Source organism: Anomalospiza imberbis, chromosome 4 (genome assembly GCF_031753505.1).
Source record: "Anomalospiza imberbis isolate Cuckoo-Finch-1a 21T00152 chromosome 4, ASM3175350v1, whole genome shotgun sequence".
Taxonomy (NCBI): domain Eukaryota; kingdom Metazoa; phylum Chordata; class Aves; order Passeriformes; family Viduidae; genus Anomalospiza; species Anomalospiza imberbis.
Window position 1 is genome coordinate 54,692,603 of NC_089684.1, and position 16,216 is coordinate 54,708,818.

A 16,216-nucleotide genomic window follows, 5' to 3' on the forward strand; every position below is an offset into this window, starting at 1 on the left:
TTTACTTCATAGACTTTCTGATGGGCTGAAGCATGACTGTGGGGCTTTGGATGGTGGGAGCTTCTGCCGTGGGCACTGGGCAGCACACCTGGAGGTGCCTTTGGCATCCTCCCTCCCAGCTGCAGCTCTGGGTAATGCTCAAGAGGGTGCTCATAGCTGGCATGTAGCCATTGTCCCAAAAGTTTCCCCTTCTCTATGAGGTTTTCATTGCTAACCCTTCTCTCTGGTCCTGGTGATGACTATCACACAAAGGCAAAAAGAAGTCTAAAGCAGGAGGAATCAGGGAAAAGGCAGGATGTATCTGTGACGTGCAGCCACAGCGGCCAGAAAGGGTCCAAAGTCACAACAAAAGCAGGGGGAAGCACTATGTGTAGACTGCACAGCTACAAAAACTTCACCTGGCACACCAGATTTTACTGTTGGCTTCAAAACCGTCATGTGCAACTTCAAGTATCTCACATCACAATAATTTAAACATTCTAAATCTTTTCAGTGGAACTGAACTTTTCAGTGGAAGCTGCTATCAGCACAACACAATCAACTAGTCACAATGTCAAAGCATAATGAACAAAGTTGTACCCATTTAATTCAAGTTTGTACTTCATATTTATTTGCAAAATACAAGTAATTAAACAAATATTCTATTTCCATTTCCACTACAGTCTTTTAGGTATAATTTCAGTTGCTGTGGCTTGTCCATTACTGGTACCATCTCAATACAGCCTTGGTATTTGCCTTTCACACACCAGCATGGACTACACCTTAGTGTAACCAATCAGAACAAATAGCAAATTTAATACACAATATTTAATGCTAGGTAGAAGCCTAGGGACTTTATAAAACCTTGCTGGGGTATGAAATGTTGTGCCCTTTCAAAAAACAGTGGTCACTACCTTCTGGACAAATAGTGAAACAGTGATTGCTGTACGCAAATATCACCACCAGGTACTGACTCTAAGATCACTTTTTTCTAGAAAACACCAAATAAATACAAGCAATAAATGCAACAAAAGCTATTGTCAGCTACCTATTCTAAACCATACCTGTGAAAATACAAATGGGCACATTGTGAATACTTAAAAAAGTGCTTTTAACATTGAGCAAGTGAATGCATCTAGTGTTGTACCACAGGCAATATATCCATTTTGGACAAAACAGTTTCCATGCAATCAGTCAGCAGTGATCCCCTGCATTCATTTATAATATTAAACTATTATATATTACTTCAGTCATACAGGGTTTAAGGTCAGGATTCGGTGTGTAGACTTGCAAAACTCAACCAGTGCTCTGTATTAGCACATTGTTTGAGCATTGCTACAGCAAGGTAGATTTTTGTTTTTTGTTTTTTTTTTTTTTCTCTTATGAAGCCAAACCTTTGGTAGTGTAAATGCAGTGGACACTTGAAAATACCACTGAACCAATATGTGAGCACACTATGCAGCTGACAGGAATGGGAAGAAGAAAAAATCAAAAGCAAATTTAATGGCTTTATGCACTGTGCTCCTCCAGTCCTGCTCTATTTTCACGTGCCTCCCTGCAGGTAAGAGTTTAGACATGCAATTCAAGCAAGTGATTGCTTTCAGTTCAAAGACAGGCCATTTACTGCCAAGACGACCCTCCAGAATTGTGCTGAATTCAATTATACTCCCTTGCCTCAAGTTCAGCAACACTTTTTTAAACTCATTGCTTGCCTTCAGCACAATATCTTTGGTTATATCATCCTCCTCTATAGGCTTACTTCCATTTTTGGTGCTGAAAGGCATGCCCACAGTTATTTCAAATTTGTACCGATCAAACATTTTCATGTGGCATTTATGCTTTGTCAAAAACTTCAGACGACACAATTCTTCCTCTTCCAGTGTAACATTTTTGGGATCACAAAGAGGGTAGGTTTCACCATACAAGCATCTCATCCAATCACCAATAAAGAATGGAAGCATATTTATTGCAGATTCTGCACTATTGTCGATTTCTGTCACGCGCACGTATTTGAACCGCCCGGTCCACGTCACTCGGTGTCCTTCCAGGTGACTGCACAAAATTTGAGTACGTGCCATGTTAGTCTCCTTCCAGGCCCGGGGTCCACAGAGGAAACCATACTGATTCCACGTCAGGGTGGAGTTGTAAACTTTCATGCCTTCAGATCGATACACATAGAACCAACAGAACAGCACTACAGCTGTAATCCACACCAGAATGAGTTTCACAATCGAGCTTCGAGTGAGCGATTTCACCACTTCAACTATGGAGAAGTTAACCTTTGTCCACCATCGAAAGAGCAAAGGAACAGCACACAAAACCAAGGTCACTACAATTTTCATGAGCTCCAAAGACAAAAACCACTTAATGAAGTGGACAAGACACATGAGTGCAATGCCTACAGCCAGCACTGGGAGTGCAAAGAGAAACAGGAAGTAACCAATGGATGCACGAACGAGCCCAATGCCAGAGGACTCCTGCAGAATGACCACAGAGAGTTCACACCACATAAAGCACACCAGGTATGGGACCAGGTAGCAGTAGGTGCCTTTAAAATTCCGTAGTTGAGCCATTCTAAAGAAAAGATAGAACAAGTATAAAAACAGAAGGCATGGGACGCTTACATTGATCACAAAGAAATGGCCTACAGGAACTGTAAAGAAGGTTTTACCTAAGAATTTCAAGTAGCCAAAATTCCCAGGTAATACCTGCAATAGGGATAAGCAACCTGCAGCTGCCTCAGTCATTAATGCCCTTCGCGTGTAAGGTTCTGCACACGTGCTTAAACTCATGTAACTTGTCACTGTGAAGAAAACTGAGACAGTCGCTAACTCTGAGCATGGTATACAGTCTTTGCTTGCTATAGGGAAGGAAAAAATGACAAAGAATACTGACAGTAAAAAATAAATGTACGGCTCTAAGTGATTCCATCCAAAGTTCACCTCAGCTTGCTCAACATCCAGGTTTGGCTCAAAACGAAGCAGTAAGTCAGTCAAAGCACGGAAGTTTTCCCAAGCCTTACTGTCCTGAAAAACTTTCAGTGTGCAAATCACCATAGAAATGAAGGACAAATAGAATATGACTAATGGAATAATGAAGGCAAAAAAATCAATTGTCAGATTACTGATGATGAAGAAAAAGATGAGAGCATTGATATGGTGTGTTGGAACAATGGTAGACAGCCAATGCATTCCTGCCTTTGATGCAATATCTATAAGGTGTTCTTTAATTTCCATGATTGCATGAAGTGGATATTTTACAACCTGGAAAAAGAGAAAGAAGCATTTTATTAGCAAGCAGTTTTGTATCTTTACAGTTTTGTATCACAGACATTCTTAGCTGAAGCAATACCAGCCAGTTGTCTAACCTCAGCTAACATGAAAAGATTTATATTTCAGATCAATGTTTCTAATAAAATAAGATTACTGTGTCTGAGATTATTAGCTCAATTTTTATTAACTCAGTCAGATGAAGCTCAGAGACAATTTTGATTTCAGGCAAGATGTATTTCATTACCTTTGACACATATAATTAAATGGCTTCCTAGTCAAATATTCCACTCTGCTAACTTCATACTGAAGATAAACTACATGGCTACAGCCTTGCACTATCTTAAGTCATTACTTGAGCTGCGAGTACTGCACTTTAAAGCATGTAACTGCCACATTCTGCAAGGATTATGCTATACATTCTATGCAGATACACTGCAGGAAGTAGTGCCTATGATTCATATACACATACACAAGTCTTTACAGCTGCGGTTTTATCTTTAAACAATCCTTGCTAAGCATCTAGGGATGCAGCTGTCAAAACCTGCTTTGGAAGCAGGAGCAGTATGTTAAATTAAATTACTACACATTTACAGATTCTTTTAACTCCACAAGAGTAACTGTAAAGGATCTTAAAATTCTACCTATTTTACGTGGCATTTTCGAACAGAGAAACTGGATTGAACACTCTCCCTATAACCAATCATACTCTACAAAAGATCAATTAAAAGGTATTGGATTTTTCAAACACACATTCAAATATTGCATTGGGACATTAGATGCTGCAATCAATCATCCTTCCCCCATAAAACGACAGTTTTTTTGTGTTTTCCCAGACCTTACATTTTTATATTAATTAGTTCAAGGGGAAAAGCCAAGAACGTTCCAGCAAATACCTGTGGCACTGTGATGAACCGGGACAGCACATGCCCCAGTGATTTGGGCAAAAGCTTGTTTATTTGTGAAGGCATCTCTGTTCTTCATAAATGCATGTCTTTCAGACAATTAGCCATGCAAAAGCTTGGAAAGAGACACCTTTCACTCCCCCTTTTTCCCCCACCCCTGCAATATGATAATGGACAACAAACATACAGCAAAAATGCAGGTCAGCAGCCACCTACCCTACCTTGACTAAAATTTAGGCCAGTATTGAAGGCATGCACCTTTATTTTCCCTTCTTTCATCGTCTAGAGAATTATCAGTGTAAAAACTAACAGCAAGTTTCGTCATAACAGAACCTTTTCATGCTATGGATATTTTTTCCCACCTGCTTGCTCCTGTTTAAATTAGAAAGATATGAAGCGTATAACAACATCTATAATAAAAATAGGGCAGTGATGACAGGTACATTTAAATCCTCACTGAAGATGTAATGAAGGTAGATTGTCCCCTTAGAAGGAAAACTGTTGTCACTTTCTTTTAAATACATGACTCATATATATGAAACTTAAAATATATAAATGAGGTCAAGTCCAAAAAGAAGTTACAGCAACAACTCTTGTACTGATCTATACAGACTAAACATCAGTATTGAGAGAGAAGTGCAAGTCACTCCTGTTTTGTCTGTGATGCTTAAGAGGCCATTCAACATAACCTGTTCCATATTGCCTTTTTACCTTCAGTCGTAGGGGTAATTCTTCAGGACTCTTCCCTGCCAACTCATCATCTTCCTCTTCCTGCATAATCAGGTTGGATGGGATGATTCCCTTTGCATACTTCTTGGTAATTTCAACAAAGTCATCCAAAGCAATAAATTTTTTAGCTAAAAAGATAAAATGAAAATATGGAATAAATTTTATCACAACACTGTATTGATTATGAATTGGAATATTAATTTTCTTTCCTGACAGAATCTAGTCTACAAAAACTGAACTACTGACAACATAGGTTTACCTTGCAACTTGTCCTGAGATCTCTGCTGAAAACAACAATCTCCTTGAGACAGCAACATATATAATATTCTACATCTTGTCAGATCAGCAGGTAAGTTTGATATACTGATAAGGAGGATAACAGAGTGAGTGAATGTAGCTTATCTGCAAGGATTCCACAGGAAAAAAAGACTACTGGATTAGGTCATAGTTTTAAATCATAAACTATTTTATCTGCTTCAGAGAAATATTCAACAGCTCAATTGGAAAGATTGTACAGAAGCAGTAACGAATTATCTGCACGTCATCAACTGAACCACTGACTTCGGATTTGTCATTTAGCAGTCATTTTTTTGAGTTCAGAAGATACAGACATATAATTATGGGAAATACACAATTATTATATCTATGAGACTAATTATGGATTACCTAAAGTGCATTAATTTAATATGCTATGTGGCCATACAAAGGGCCTCCTCCAAACTGTATCAATTGTGATCTAAAACAGCTACCAGCCACAAAACAGACCTTACTCTGTTTACACAGAGACAAAATTCATCCCTCTGCCCTGGAAGATCCTTATCCACTCCTGTGAGCATAAGGGAGGCACAGGGTTACTACTGAAAACTCCAGGGAAACAGCAGGACAGAAGATGATTTATACACTGGTTCAAACTCTTTGCACCCAGTTTCTCTACATTAGCATGAATTAACTCGTTTCTATGGCAGACAAGCTTGATGCAGTTTGTAAAGGAGAATAATTAACAGCATTTTTTTTCCATAAATCAAAGCAAATGACATTGCTGTATACATGAAAGAACTGAATGACAAAAATCTGTAACACACTTCCTACACAGTAAATTTAACTAGTTAGCTGATGCAAAGATATGAAAGCTGGCCTGCTTACTAGTTTGAGATTTTAAAGAGACTGATAACTGCTTCATCAAATTCAAAACCAGAAGATTAATGGGTTTGGGTCCAGAAATTTTTTAATTTAAATATGCTAAATTTATAGAAGCAACATATAAATAGTTTTGTATTTAAGACTGAAAACACTGGAGATATAGAACAAAATGAAGTATTTGTCTCAAGATACATACTAGAGGAAGAGGAATGTTAAGAGTTCAACAGAAAATCAGCATCTTACAATCTGTCTTTTGGTTTAATCTCACAATATGGATACTGTCTTTGGCTTGGGCTTTTACCACTCCTCCTCCTCCATGCATGAACCCTTATGTCCCACAAAATACCATCTGGCATGCCTCCCAAGAAACAAGAAAGAACTTACTTTTGCTAACTGTTCTTATTATTCACAGACTAAGGCGAGTGAATTTACTTGCATCAAGAAATCTGTGAGACTCTTTAGGTCTTCAGATCCCACTCTTTTGGTGGGCTTCAGATTAAGCCTAATATGAAAGGTGTCATGTAAATTTACTGTCTCATTGGGAAAAAATATACAGTGCTGGAATAGTCTTACTTGTGTAGAATCAGCAAGCAGACATGTTAGAACCTCACAAAAATACCTTAACAGCACTTTTACAGGATCAAGGGACATCCTGAGAAGGAACGAGTTGTTAACTTACTATGTATAGATGGCTTATCCACTGCAATGACATGCATCCTCTCAGGCATGCAACTACTGCCCACTGACAATGTCACCTCTAATTTTCTGTTTATACCTCCATTAAGGACAACCCAGATCAGATATCTGCAAACACATATCTGGCTTAAAAATTATCTTCCAAGTTGTCCTGGGGTGACAGGACATTTTCATGCTTTGTATCCCAATCGTGTATTCCTGTTCCCGTGCTCTCAGTTTGTTTTGTCTATAGCCGTGTCCCTCCCCCGGCTGCTTGCTATGGCTTGCTGCTGCTAGCTTTAGGCCTGCTTCGCTTGCTCTGCTCGCTTGCTTTTTTTTGTTTTTTCTTTGCTTGCCTTATTTTGCCATTTTTCTATTTTTGTTTTTTCCTTCCTTCCTCCCCTTCCCTGAAGACATCGGACCTGCTTCGGACCTTGATTCGGGAACGTCAAGGAACTCCTCCGGAGTCTGCACTACAGAGAAGCTCAGCACCCTCCTCAGCAGACTGCCCAAGCCGTTCGGTCTCTCTCGGACTGGTGAAAACGTTTGTTGTCATCTCGGGCTGTTTTTTCTTGTGTTGGGGAGTGTTTTTTTGTTCTTGCTTAATAAACAAGTTTTTTCCACTTATCCTCCGAGGAAATTCCTCCCGAACCCGGTAGTGGGGAGGGGGAAGGAGTTGTGGGGGGTTTGTTTCCTTTAAGGGGCTCCTTCGGAGATTTTCCCCTAATTTGTCCTAAACCAGGACAATATATTCTTTGGTGGCCTGTACGTAAATCTGAAGGAGAATGGAGATTGACCGTGGATTACCGTGCATTGAATGAAGTGACACCACCACTGAGCGCTGCTGTGCCGGACATGCTGGAACTCCAGTACGAGCTGGAGTCCAAGGCAGCAAAGTGGTACGCCACAATCGATATTGCCAATGCATTTTTCTCCATCCCCCTGGCTACAGAATGCAGGCCTCAGTTTGCTTTCACCTGGAGGGGCGTGCAGTACACCTGGAACTGACTGCCCCAGGGGTGGAAGCACAGTCCCACCATCTGCCATGGACTGATCCAGACTACACTAGAAAAGGGTGAGGCTCCAGAACATTTGCAGTACATTGATGATATCATTGTGTGGGGAAACACAGCAGCAGAAGTGTTCGAGAAAGGAGAGAAAATCATCCAAATTCTCCTGGAAGCCGGCTTTGCCATTAAGAAAAGTAAAGTTAAGGGACCAGCTCGGGAGATCCAGTTCCTGGGGGTGAAGTGGCAAGATGGGCGGCGCCAGATTCCTACCGATGTCATCAACAAAATCATAGCTATGTCCCCACCAACCAATAAGAAGGAAACACAAGCTTTCTTAGGTGCTATAGGTTTCTGGAGGATGCATATTCCTGAGTATAGTCAGATTGTGAGCCCTCTTTACTTGATTACTCGTAAGAAGAACGACTTCCATTGGGGCCCTGAGCAGCAACAAGCTTTTGCCCAGATCAAGCAGGAAATTGCCCATGCAGTAGCCCTTGGCCCAGTCAGGACGGGACCAGATGTGAAGTACAACTCTTCCTGGCACCTCGACTACCCGTGCTGGGGTGGATGTTTAGAGGAAAGGTTCCCTCCACCCACCATGCCACCAGTGCTACATGGAGCAAGTGGATTGCCCTCATCACACAGCGTGCCCAAATTGGGAAACTAAATCGTCCTGGGATTTTGGAGGTAATTACAAATTGGCCTGAGGGTGAAAACTTCAGGCTCACTGGTGAAGAGGGAGAAGAGCAAGTGACCCGTGCCGAAGAAGCTCCACCATATAACCAACTGCCGGCAGAAGACATACATTACGCTCTTTTTACTGATGGTTCCTGTCGCCTCGTAGGAATGAACCGGAAGTGGAAAGCAGCCGTATGGAGCCCCACACGACAGGTTGCACAAGCTATCGAAGGAGAAGGTGGATCGAGTCAACTTGCGGAACTCAAAGCTGTTCAATTGGCCCTGAACATCGCTGAAGCAGAGAAGTGGCCAAAACTTTACCTTTATACTGATTCCTGGATGGTAGCCAATGCTCTGTGGGGATGGCTGAAGAGATGGAAGGAGGCGAACTGGCAGCGCAGAGGAAAACCAATTTGGGCTGCTGAAGAATGGAAAGACATCGCTACCCGGCTAGAGAAACTACCTGTGAAAGTTCGCCACGTAGATGCCCATGTCCCCAGAAGCAGGGCTAATGAGGAGCAGCAAAACAATCAGCAGGTAGATCAGGCCGCAAAGATAGGGGAGTTGAAGATAGATCTTGACTGGGAGCACAAAGGAGAGCTGTTCCTAGCACGATGGGCCCATGATGCCTCAGGCCACCAGGGTAGAGATGCCACCTATAAGTGGGCACGAGACCGAGGGGTGGATCTAACCATGGACAGCATTTCTCAGGTTATCCATGACTGTGAGACGTGTGCCGCCATTAAGCAGGCTAAGCGGGTGAAGCCCCTCTGGTATGGGGGGCGGTGGTCCAAGTACAAGTATGGGGAGGCTTGGCAAATTGATTACATCACACTGCCTCAAACCCGCCAAGGCAAGCGCCACGTACTAACCATGGTAGAAGCCACTACGGAATGGTTGGAAACCTACCCCGTGTCTCATGCTACAGCCCGCAACACCATTCTGGGCCTTGAAAAGCAGGTCCTTTGGAGGCATGGTACTCCTGAAAGGATTGAGTCAGACAATGGGACCCATTTTAAAAATAATCTTATTAACACCTGGGCTAGGGAACATGGCATTGAGTGGGTGTACCACATCCCCTACCATGCACCAGCTGCAGGTAAAGTGGAGAGATACAATGGATTGTTAAAAACCACTTTGAAAGCATTGGGTGGGGGGTCTTTCAAGAACTGGGAGCAGTATTTAGCAAGGGCCACCTGGTTAGTTAACACTCGGGGTTCCACCAACCGAGCAGGTCCTGCCCAGTCTGAGCCCCTTAATATAGTCGATGGAGATAAAGTCCCAGTGGCCCATATCAGAGGTTTGTTGGGGAAGACGGTATGGATTAATCCTGCTTCGAGTACAGGCAAACCCATTCGTGGGATTGTCTTTGCCCAAGGACCAGGTTATACCTGGTGGATAATGCAGAAAGATGGGACAACCCGTTGTGTACCTCAGGGAGATCTGATTGTGGGATGATATCATTATTTGCTGAACGTTACCACCATTGTCTGTACGTTACATCATACAGACATGAGACAGAAGGAAACGTGAAAGTGTCAAAGGTCTGAGCAAGTAAGATGGAAGGAAATGTGTTAAGTGTGGAAGGTTTGAGCACGTGAGATGAAAGGTTTTACATTGTGTTCATCAACATGTTCACGATATGGGATAAGGGGTGGAATGTCCTGGGGTGACAGGACATTTTCATGCTTTGTATCCCAATCGTGTATTCCTGTTCCCGTGCTCTCAGTTTGTTTTGTCTATAGCCGTGTCCCTCCCCCGGCTTGCTTGCTATGGCTTGCTGCTGCTAGCTTTAGGCCTGCTTTGCTTGCTCTGCTCGCTTGCTTTTTTTTGTTTTTTCTTTGCTTGCCTTATTTTGCCATTTTTCTATTTTTGTTTTTTCCTTCCTTCCTCCCCTTCCCTGAAGACATCGGACCTGCTTCGGACCTTGATTCGGGAACGTCAAGGAACTCCTCCGGAGTCTGCACTACAGAGAAGCTCAGCACCCTCCTCAGCAGACTGCCCAAGCCGTTCGGTCTCTCTCGGACTGGTGAAAACGTTTGTTGTCATCTCGGGCTGTTTTTTCTTGTGTTGGGGAGTGTTTTTTTGTTCTTGCTTAATAAACAAGTTTTTTCCACTTATCCTCCGAGGAAATTCCTCCCGAACCCGGTAGTGGGGAGGGGGAAGGAGTTGTGGGGGGTTTGTTTCCTTTAAGGGGCTCCTTCGGAGATTTTCCCCTAATTTGTCCTAAACCAGGACACAAGTATGGGCAATGTGCTAACACTAAAAGAAGAATCTCCTTCTGGCAGGGTAAATGAAGAAACTCAGCCAGAGAAGTAAATTCTGGAGAATAACAGTTTTCTTGTTCCTCCATGAAAAGGTAAAAGCTCTTTAGAGAAGAGGTAACAGCTTAACTCTTACTTTAAGTGTTTCATGAAAACTTTTCTTTTTTAAATGTCATTAGTATTTTGTTACCCAAATGTCTCTTAAATTGATATAAAAAGTGTATTTTGTAGATTCTACTTTATTATTCATAGATTTTTTTCAATTTGGTTATGACAAATTCCTCAGCCTCCCCCCACCCATCCTAGGAAAAGAAAAATATTCACATCCATTTCTGCCTACACTTACATGTCGGTTCATTTACTGCCCTGCTATTTTATCTGCAATTTAAGCCTTAAAAAAAATTCATATTTGCCAGTTCCTTTTCTGATAACTCTCTGAATTACTGAAGAATCCAGAACAAACTGACTTGCTGTGCACTCACTTGTAGCAGCACATGCAAATTCACCTAAAGGAATGGAAAGAACCCCAATGCAACACAGCTCAAGAGAACCCAAATACATCTGCATTATGATACAATGACTGGACAATGAAACTCAACAGTCTTGTTCTTGAAGGACTGCTTCTAGCTTGACAGAAGTGGCAGCCAAGTCACAAAAAACAGCTGACATAGTCTCACAGAAGGCTTGATAGGACCACAAGCTTGCTTTCCAAAATATTATTTCTCACATCCCTTAATCCCTTGTTCTCACAAAGGCACATGCCCCTGTTCCTCTTTTACTTCTGTGAAAGCTAATGAAAACTAAAATACTCTACTCTTCTTAGGAATGCTATTTTTCAAGTCACCTGTGTTGCAAACACAATTCTTGAAGGTAAAGGCCAAATTTACCTAATGAAATGTAAATCTAATCTTTCAGTGAGTTTAAACCTACAAACCTCCAGATTTGACTCCCTACTCCATGTATGACACTTCAGTTTCACATAATCTTAACTACAGATGTATTAGTAAACAATATGCTTTGTGACATTTAAAAGTGCTCTTCAACTACTGATCTAGATTGCACATGACCTATTCCATATGACTTAGTGCATTTCAAGAAAATGAGGTTTTCCTGACAATGAATAATTGAACCTTATGTTAAATATTGTTCTTGAAAAACTATACGTGCTGCATTGTTGATAATTCATTTTCTTAATATAACACTTTGACTTTCTTCCTAAAAGCCCAAAAGCACATAATTATTTCTTAGTTATGCCACACGAAGGAGAACTTTCATTCCCAATCCCCACCTCACCAAACCTTACAAAACTCACAAACTTTGATCTACAAATCTGACTGACCCCGTTTGTGTTAAGGGGTTTAATTCTTTGCAGTACATGAACTAAAAATGCTGTAAATAATGAAAGAAGTATCTTGGTGCATCTTTCCTAAATCTTTTATTGAACAAATATGAAAAGACAAATATTAATTATAAGGGAAGGGCAGACAGAAGCAAGGCAAATAGAATGAAGAATCTGTCTGCACTTTAATTGGTGCATAATTCATTCCCTCACTGTAATCAGAAACACTATTCCATTTAGAACTAAAAAAAATATTTAAAGTGAAAATCTTCTTTGCTGAATAGACTTCTGAGCGTTGAAAGGGCAAGAATATAAAAATAACAAATGACATGCAAACTCCCTTTAGTAGTCGACTGCAACGATGATGTCTTCTGTGAGTTCACACACAGACCAGTTATTTGTTTTCCACACAGAATAAACTGACACTATCAGTTTATTGCAATCCAAACCTTCTACACATTCTTAGTCTGGCAGCACAAAATTGTTTACCAAAGCAAACTAGAGACTAAAACCACTGGCCAAGACTGAAAGCAGCAGCATGTACTCACATTCACTGTTCACTAATCGCTCCAGCATCCTTCTCTGCTTCTGCACAGATTTTGGGACTGGGCCAGGCTGCTTCTCACCATCTGTTTCAAAAACAGAAGTTTATGGAAAGTCAAAGCAGTCAACCAAAGTGATCAAACAGTAACTGCAACATCTGGGGAATGATATCTCCTCAAAGTAAGGAAAAGACAAACTTACATAGAAACAGATAACAAGTGCCTAGTTTTCTATATTCCCGTTACTATATTAGAAAAAGAAACATGACTGCCATAACATTTAGTGCTGTAGTGGCAGAATGTCTTGAAGACTGAATTTGTAAACTGAAACATGTGAGGTATCATCAGGATGACTGTTAGAGGGAAAGAAAAATCTAATACAGCAGAGCCATAAAACACCTATTTTCCAAAGACAGCAAGTGGTAAATAAAGGGATTTTAAATATATGGTCAATTTAACAAGTGCTTAAGTGACCCACAACCTACAGCAAGTGATGGTCCAGAGAGCATAGCTATTAAAAGAGGGTTAGTCTTTGAGAGAGTTGCATTATCTTTAGTAGATTGGACATTTACTATTATCTCATCCCTGATTGTTCATAAAGCCCTTTAGATTTCGAGCTGCACTGTGCCCATGAGTCTGTATTTTATCAATACCATAAATAAATTCATGAACAAACCTTCATTGTCAACTTGCCCAACATTTTCCAGCAGTTCAGAAACTGCCAATTGCTTCTTCTTTTTCGGATTTAATTTCCAATACATGACCAAGGCAGCTTTTCGAACAGCTCTCTCCAAGTCAGTCTCAGATGATAACTTTTTCACCTCTTCCTCATTCTCAGAAGTTATGCCTCAAGAAAAGAAAAAATCCATTACATACTAATCCCACACTCATGCAGAAATGATAGATTTTCTCACAATTTATTTTTCTCAGTTTAGTCTGAAACGTCTCAAGTTTCAGTCACATTCTGACCACCTAAGGAAATTACTCAAATACCCTTCTATGTCCATTGCTTATCAAAATCTAACCACATTGCTTAGGTTTAAACTGTACTTCAAAGATGCACAACGCATGCATTATGTCTTGCTTCAACTTTTGAAGGACAATGGATCAGGCAAAAGGTAGTGCAGACAGGCATGGGTGGCATGCAAAGGCACCCGGAACTGAATAAAAGTAGGGTTTCTTTTTTGTTTTGTTGGGGTTTTTCCCCCCTCATAAGAGTTCAGATATTTGGCAGACGAGACCATTCCAAGCATGGGAAGTAACAGGTGGGAAGACGAGAATCTTCAAGTGGGAGAAGACAGTGACCAAGACCAATTAGAAGAGAGGTTGGAGAGGGGCAAAAGAATGAAACAACAGCAGATAAGTAGCTGGTGTGTGGTTATCTATGCTCTTCAGAGTCAAAGAAAAGAAACTTCCATGAAAGGTGAGGACGAGAAGAACATGCATGGATTTCATTGAGAAATTCGAGCAAATAAGTAACAAAAATGCTTTAATAAGCAGTATTGGTAATTAGTGCTTTTTAAATTACCTGTTGGAACAGTCTGTTAGCAACTATTCATGCAATTTTGCCATGATCATTTCCACCATACTTTAACCCTTCTTTTCAGAGTTAAAAGGAGAACAATATTGTTTCAGATAATGTGGGAAGTGCAAGCAGGAAGCCCCAGAGAACCCGTACCTCTTCTGTCTGCCAGGCATCTACGCAAGAGTTTGACAGCTTCTCTTCGACCTTGCTTAGCAGCAAGGATGAACCAGTCAACTGCACTACAATTGTTAAGTTCTTCATCCTCCTCTTCTGCTAATTTCAAGAAGTGCTTCCCCACCTATAATAAATAGGAAATAAAATTCCTTCAGTTACTGAAATATATACTACTTTGTCTCTATGTTTTTCTCTTTTCTTCCCTCCCACCCCCTGGAACTCAGCTAAGATAAATTCTCTCTGAACAAAAGGTCAAAACATTTACTCCTAGCACTAAAGAACATAGTTGTAAGCTGATCTTCTGATTGGAAAGATCTGGAAGAACTGGAAGGAAGAAGGAATTGCAACACATTTGGCCAGGCCATTGAATCAGTTGCCATCAGTGTTCAGGTATCTGGCAGAATGAAGTGAAGCTCATGAAGCTCAAGTTAAAAGTTTTATTGAATTCTTTTCCTCCTACAACAATGACCAGACAATACTGCTAGTTTCATTTTAGAGCTAGAAAAAGTAAGTGTAATATAATCTGGTGCCAGTGACAATCAGAAATTCAGGTGAAGCTATTGACATGGCCTTGACATGGAAGCAGGCTTCAAGAAGGGCAATCCCTGACTCATCAGTTCAGTCACTGAAGGTCAAAGCAAACTTGTGATTATTTGGTGAATGGAATAAAACTAATACTGCTCAAGCATCAAGCAAATTGAGTGAAAAAGTTTATAAAAATTCTCCCATTCAGGATTACAGAAATTACCAAGCAGGTGTCTATATTACTGTTTTACAGATAAGAAAAAAACACCACCTTTTTTCTTCCTTCTAAAAATTAAAATATATGAAAATGTACTAGTAAATATATTTATGCAATAGTATGAAACACTTCTGCTTATCACAACACAAGGCAATAAGAAGTTAAATGGCAGAAAATTACCAGAACTACTGGACATTTTATCTGCATACCTCAAGAATGTGGGCAATATTTTTGCATGGCTCACTGCACTCTCTCTCTCTCTCTGTAATGTTACTGCATTCAGCTACTCTCTAGAAGCAATTAATGCAATACCTTAATAGCTTTTTAAATCCACAACATTATCTGCTGGAACAAAAAACCCTGTTTGAAAGGTTCTCTGAAACTTTCATTTGTTACTCCAGCATTTGTTACTGCCACTAAAGGTGACTCAAGAAATACTGTTCAAAGATTAATAAATCACGTTACCCTTATGTAGATTAAATGCACTGATATAATCAGAAAGGTCTTTCTTCTTCCAGTAAAGGTTATTTATCCAGCCATTTAACTGGTTTCATACACTTGAGTGAGTGCTTCAACAACTTCTACACAGAGAGTTATTGGGTAGACATCAAATCCATAGCACATACAGTGAAACTATCCCCAACCATACAGAAAAAAGGAGAAAATTGGACTAGATAAACCAAACATTGATTACAAAGACATGCCAGAGTTCAGTGAGAGGTGCACACCAAGAAGAGAGTGTCAAAAAAAAAGAAAAAAATGTTTCAGCAATTGCATGGTAATCTATCACTCAACTGCAGATGTACCTACAGCTATTTATTTCAGAAAGGAATTGCTTGAACAAGTTACATGGCAAATAACATCCATCTGACAAGAACAGCTGCTTCTTAAGCAGGTTTATATTTATAGCCATTGAGATTTTGAGCAAAACTTCAAGAGTAGCAGCACTTAATCACACAGCTCTGAAATTTCTAAGGACCTCTTGGGCATAGATACATGTATTGCAACATCAACTAACAGTTTGTGGGACTAGTCACAGCACAAAAGGCACATAGCACAAGCACAATGTCAGCATAACCTGTTTTATGACTGAAATGCTTTTTGGCTTGTCTGTGGTTACAACAGCGAAGTTCCTACATCAAACCACCTGAAAATGGCTGCAAAGCTCTGGCCTGTAGCAGTCAAAAGAAGAATAGATGGGAAACAGTGTTAACCTCAAATCTGTCATTGAAGCAGTCTGGGATT

At 40.5% G+C, this 16,216-nt stretch overlaps 1 protein-coding gene across 4 annotated transcripts in view; it reads right to left on the reverse strand.

Annotated features, from left to right (window-relative positions):
- Window positions 1–582: 582 nt before the first annotated feature.
- The window catches only part of WFS1 (wolframin ER transmembrane glycoprotein), a 37,516-nt gene continuing 21,882 nt past the window's right edge, over window positions 583–16,216 (reverse strand). For all 4 annotated transcript variants that reach the window (XM_068188646.1, XM_068188645.1, XM_068188647.1 and 1 more), the window contains 5 exons: window positions 14,209–14,353; window positions 13,207–13,377; window positions 12,537–12,617; window positions 4,865–5,010; window positions 583–3,242 (listed from right to left, as the gene is read on the reverse strand). In XM_068188646.1, the coding sequence (XP_068044747.1) occupies window positions 1,434–3,242; window positions 4,865–5,010; window positions 12,537–12,617; window positions 13,207–13,377; window positions 14,209–14,353 (2,352 nt within the window). In that variant the 3' untranslated portion in view covers window positions 583–1,433. The remainder of the gene's footprint in view (window positions 3,243–4,864; window positions 5,011–12,536; window positions 12,618–13,206; window positions 13,378–14,208; window positions 14,354–16,216) is intronic.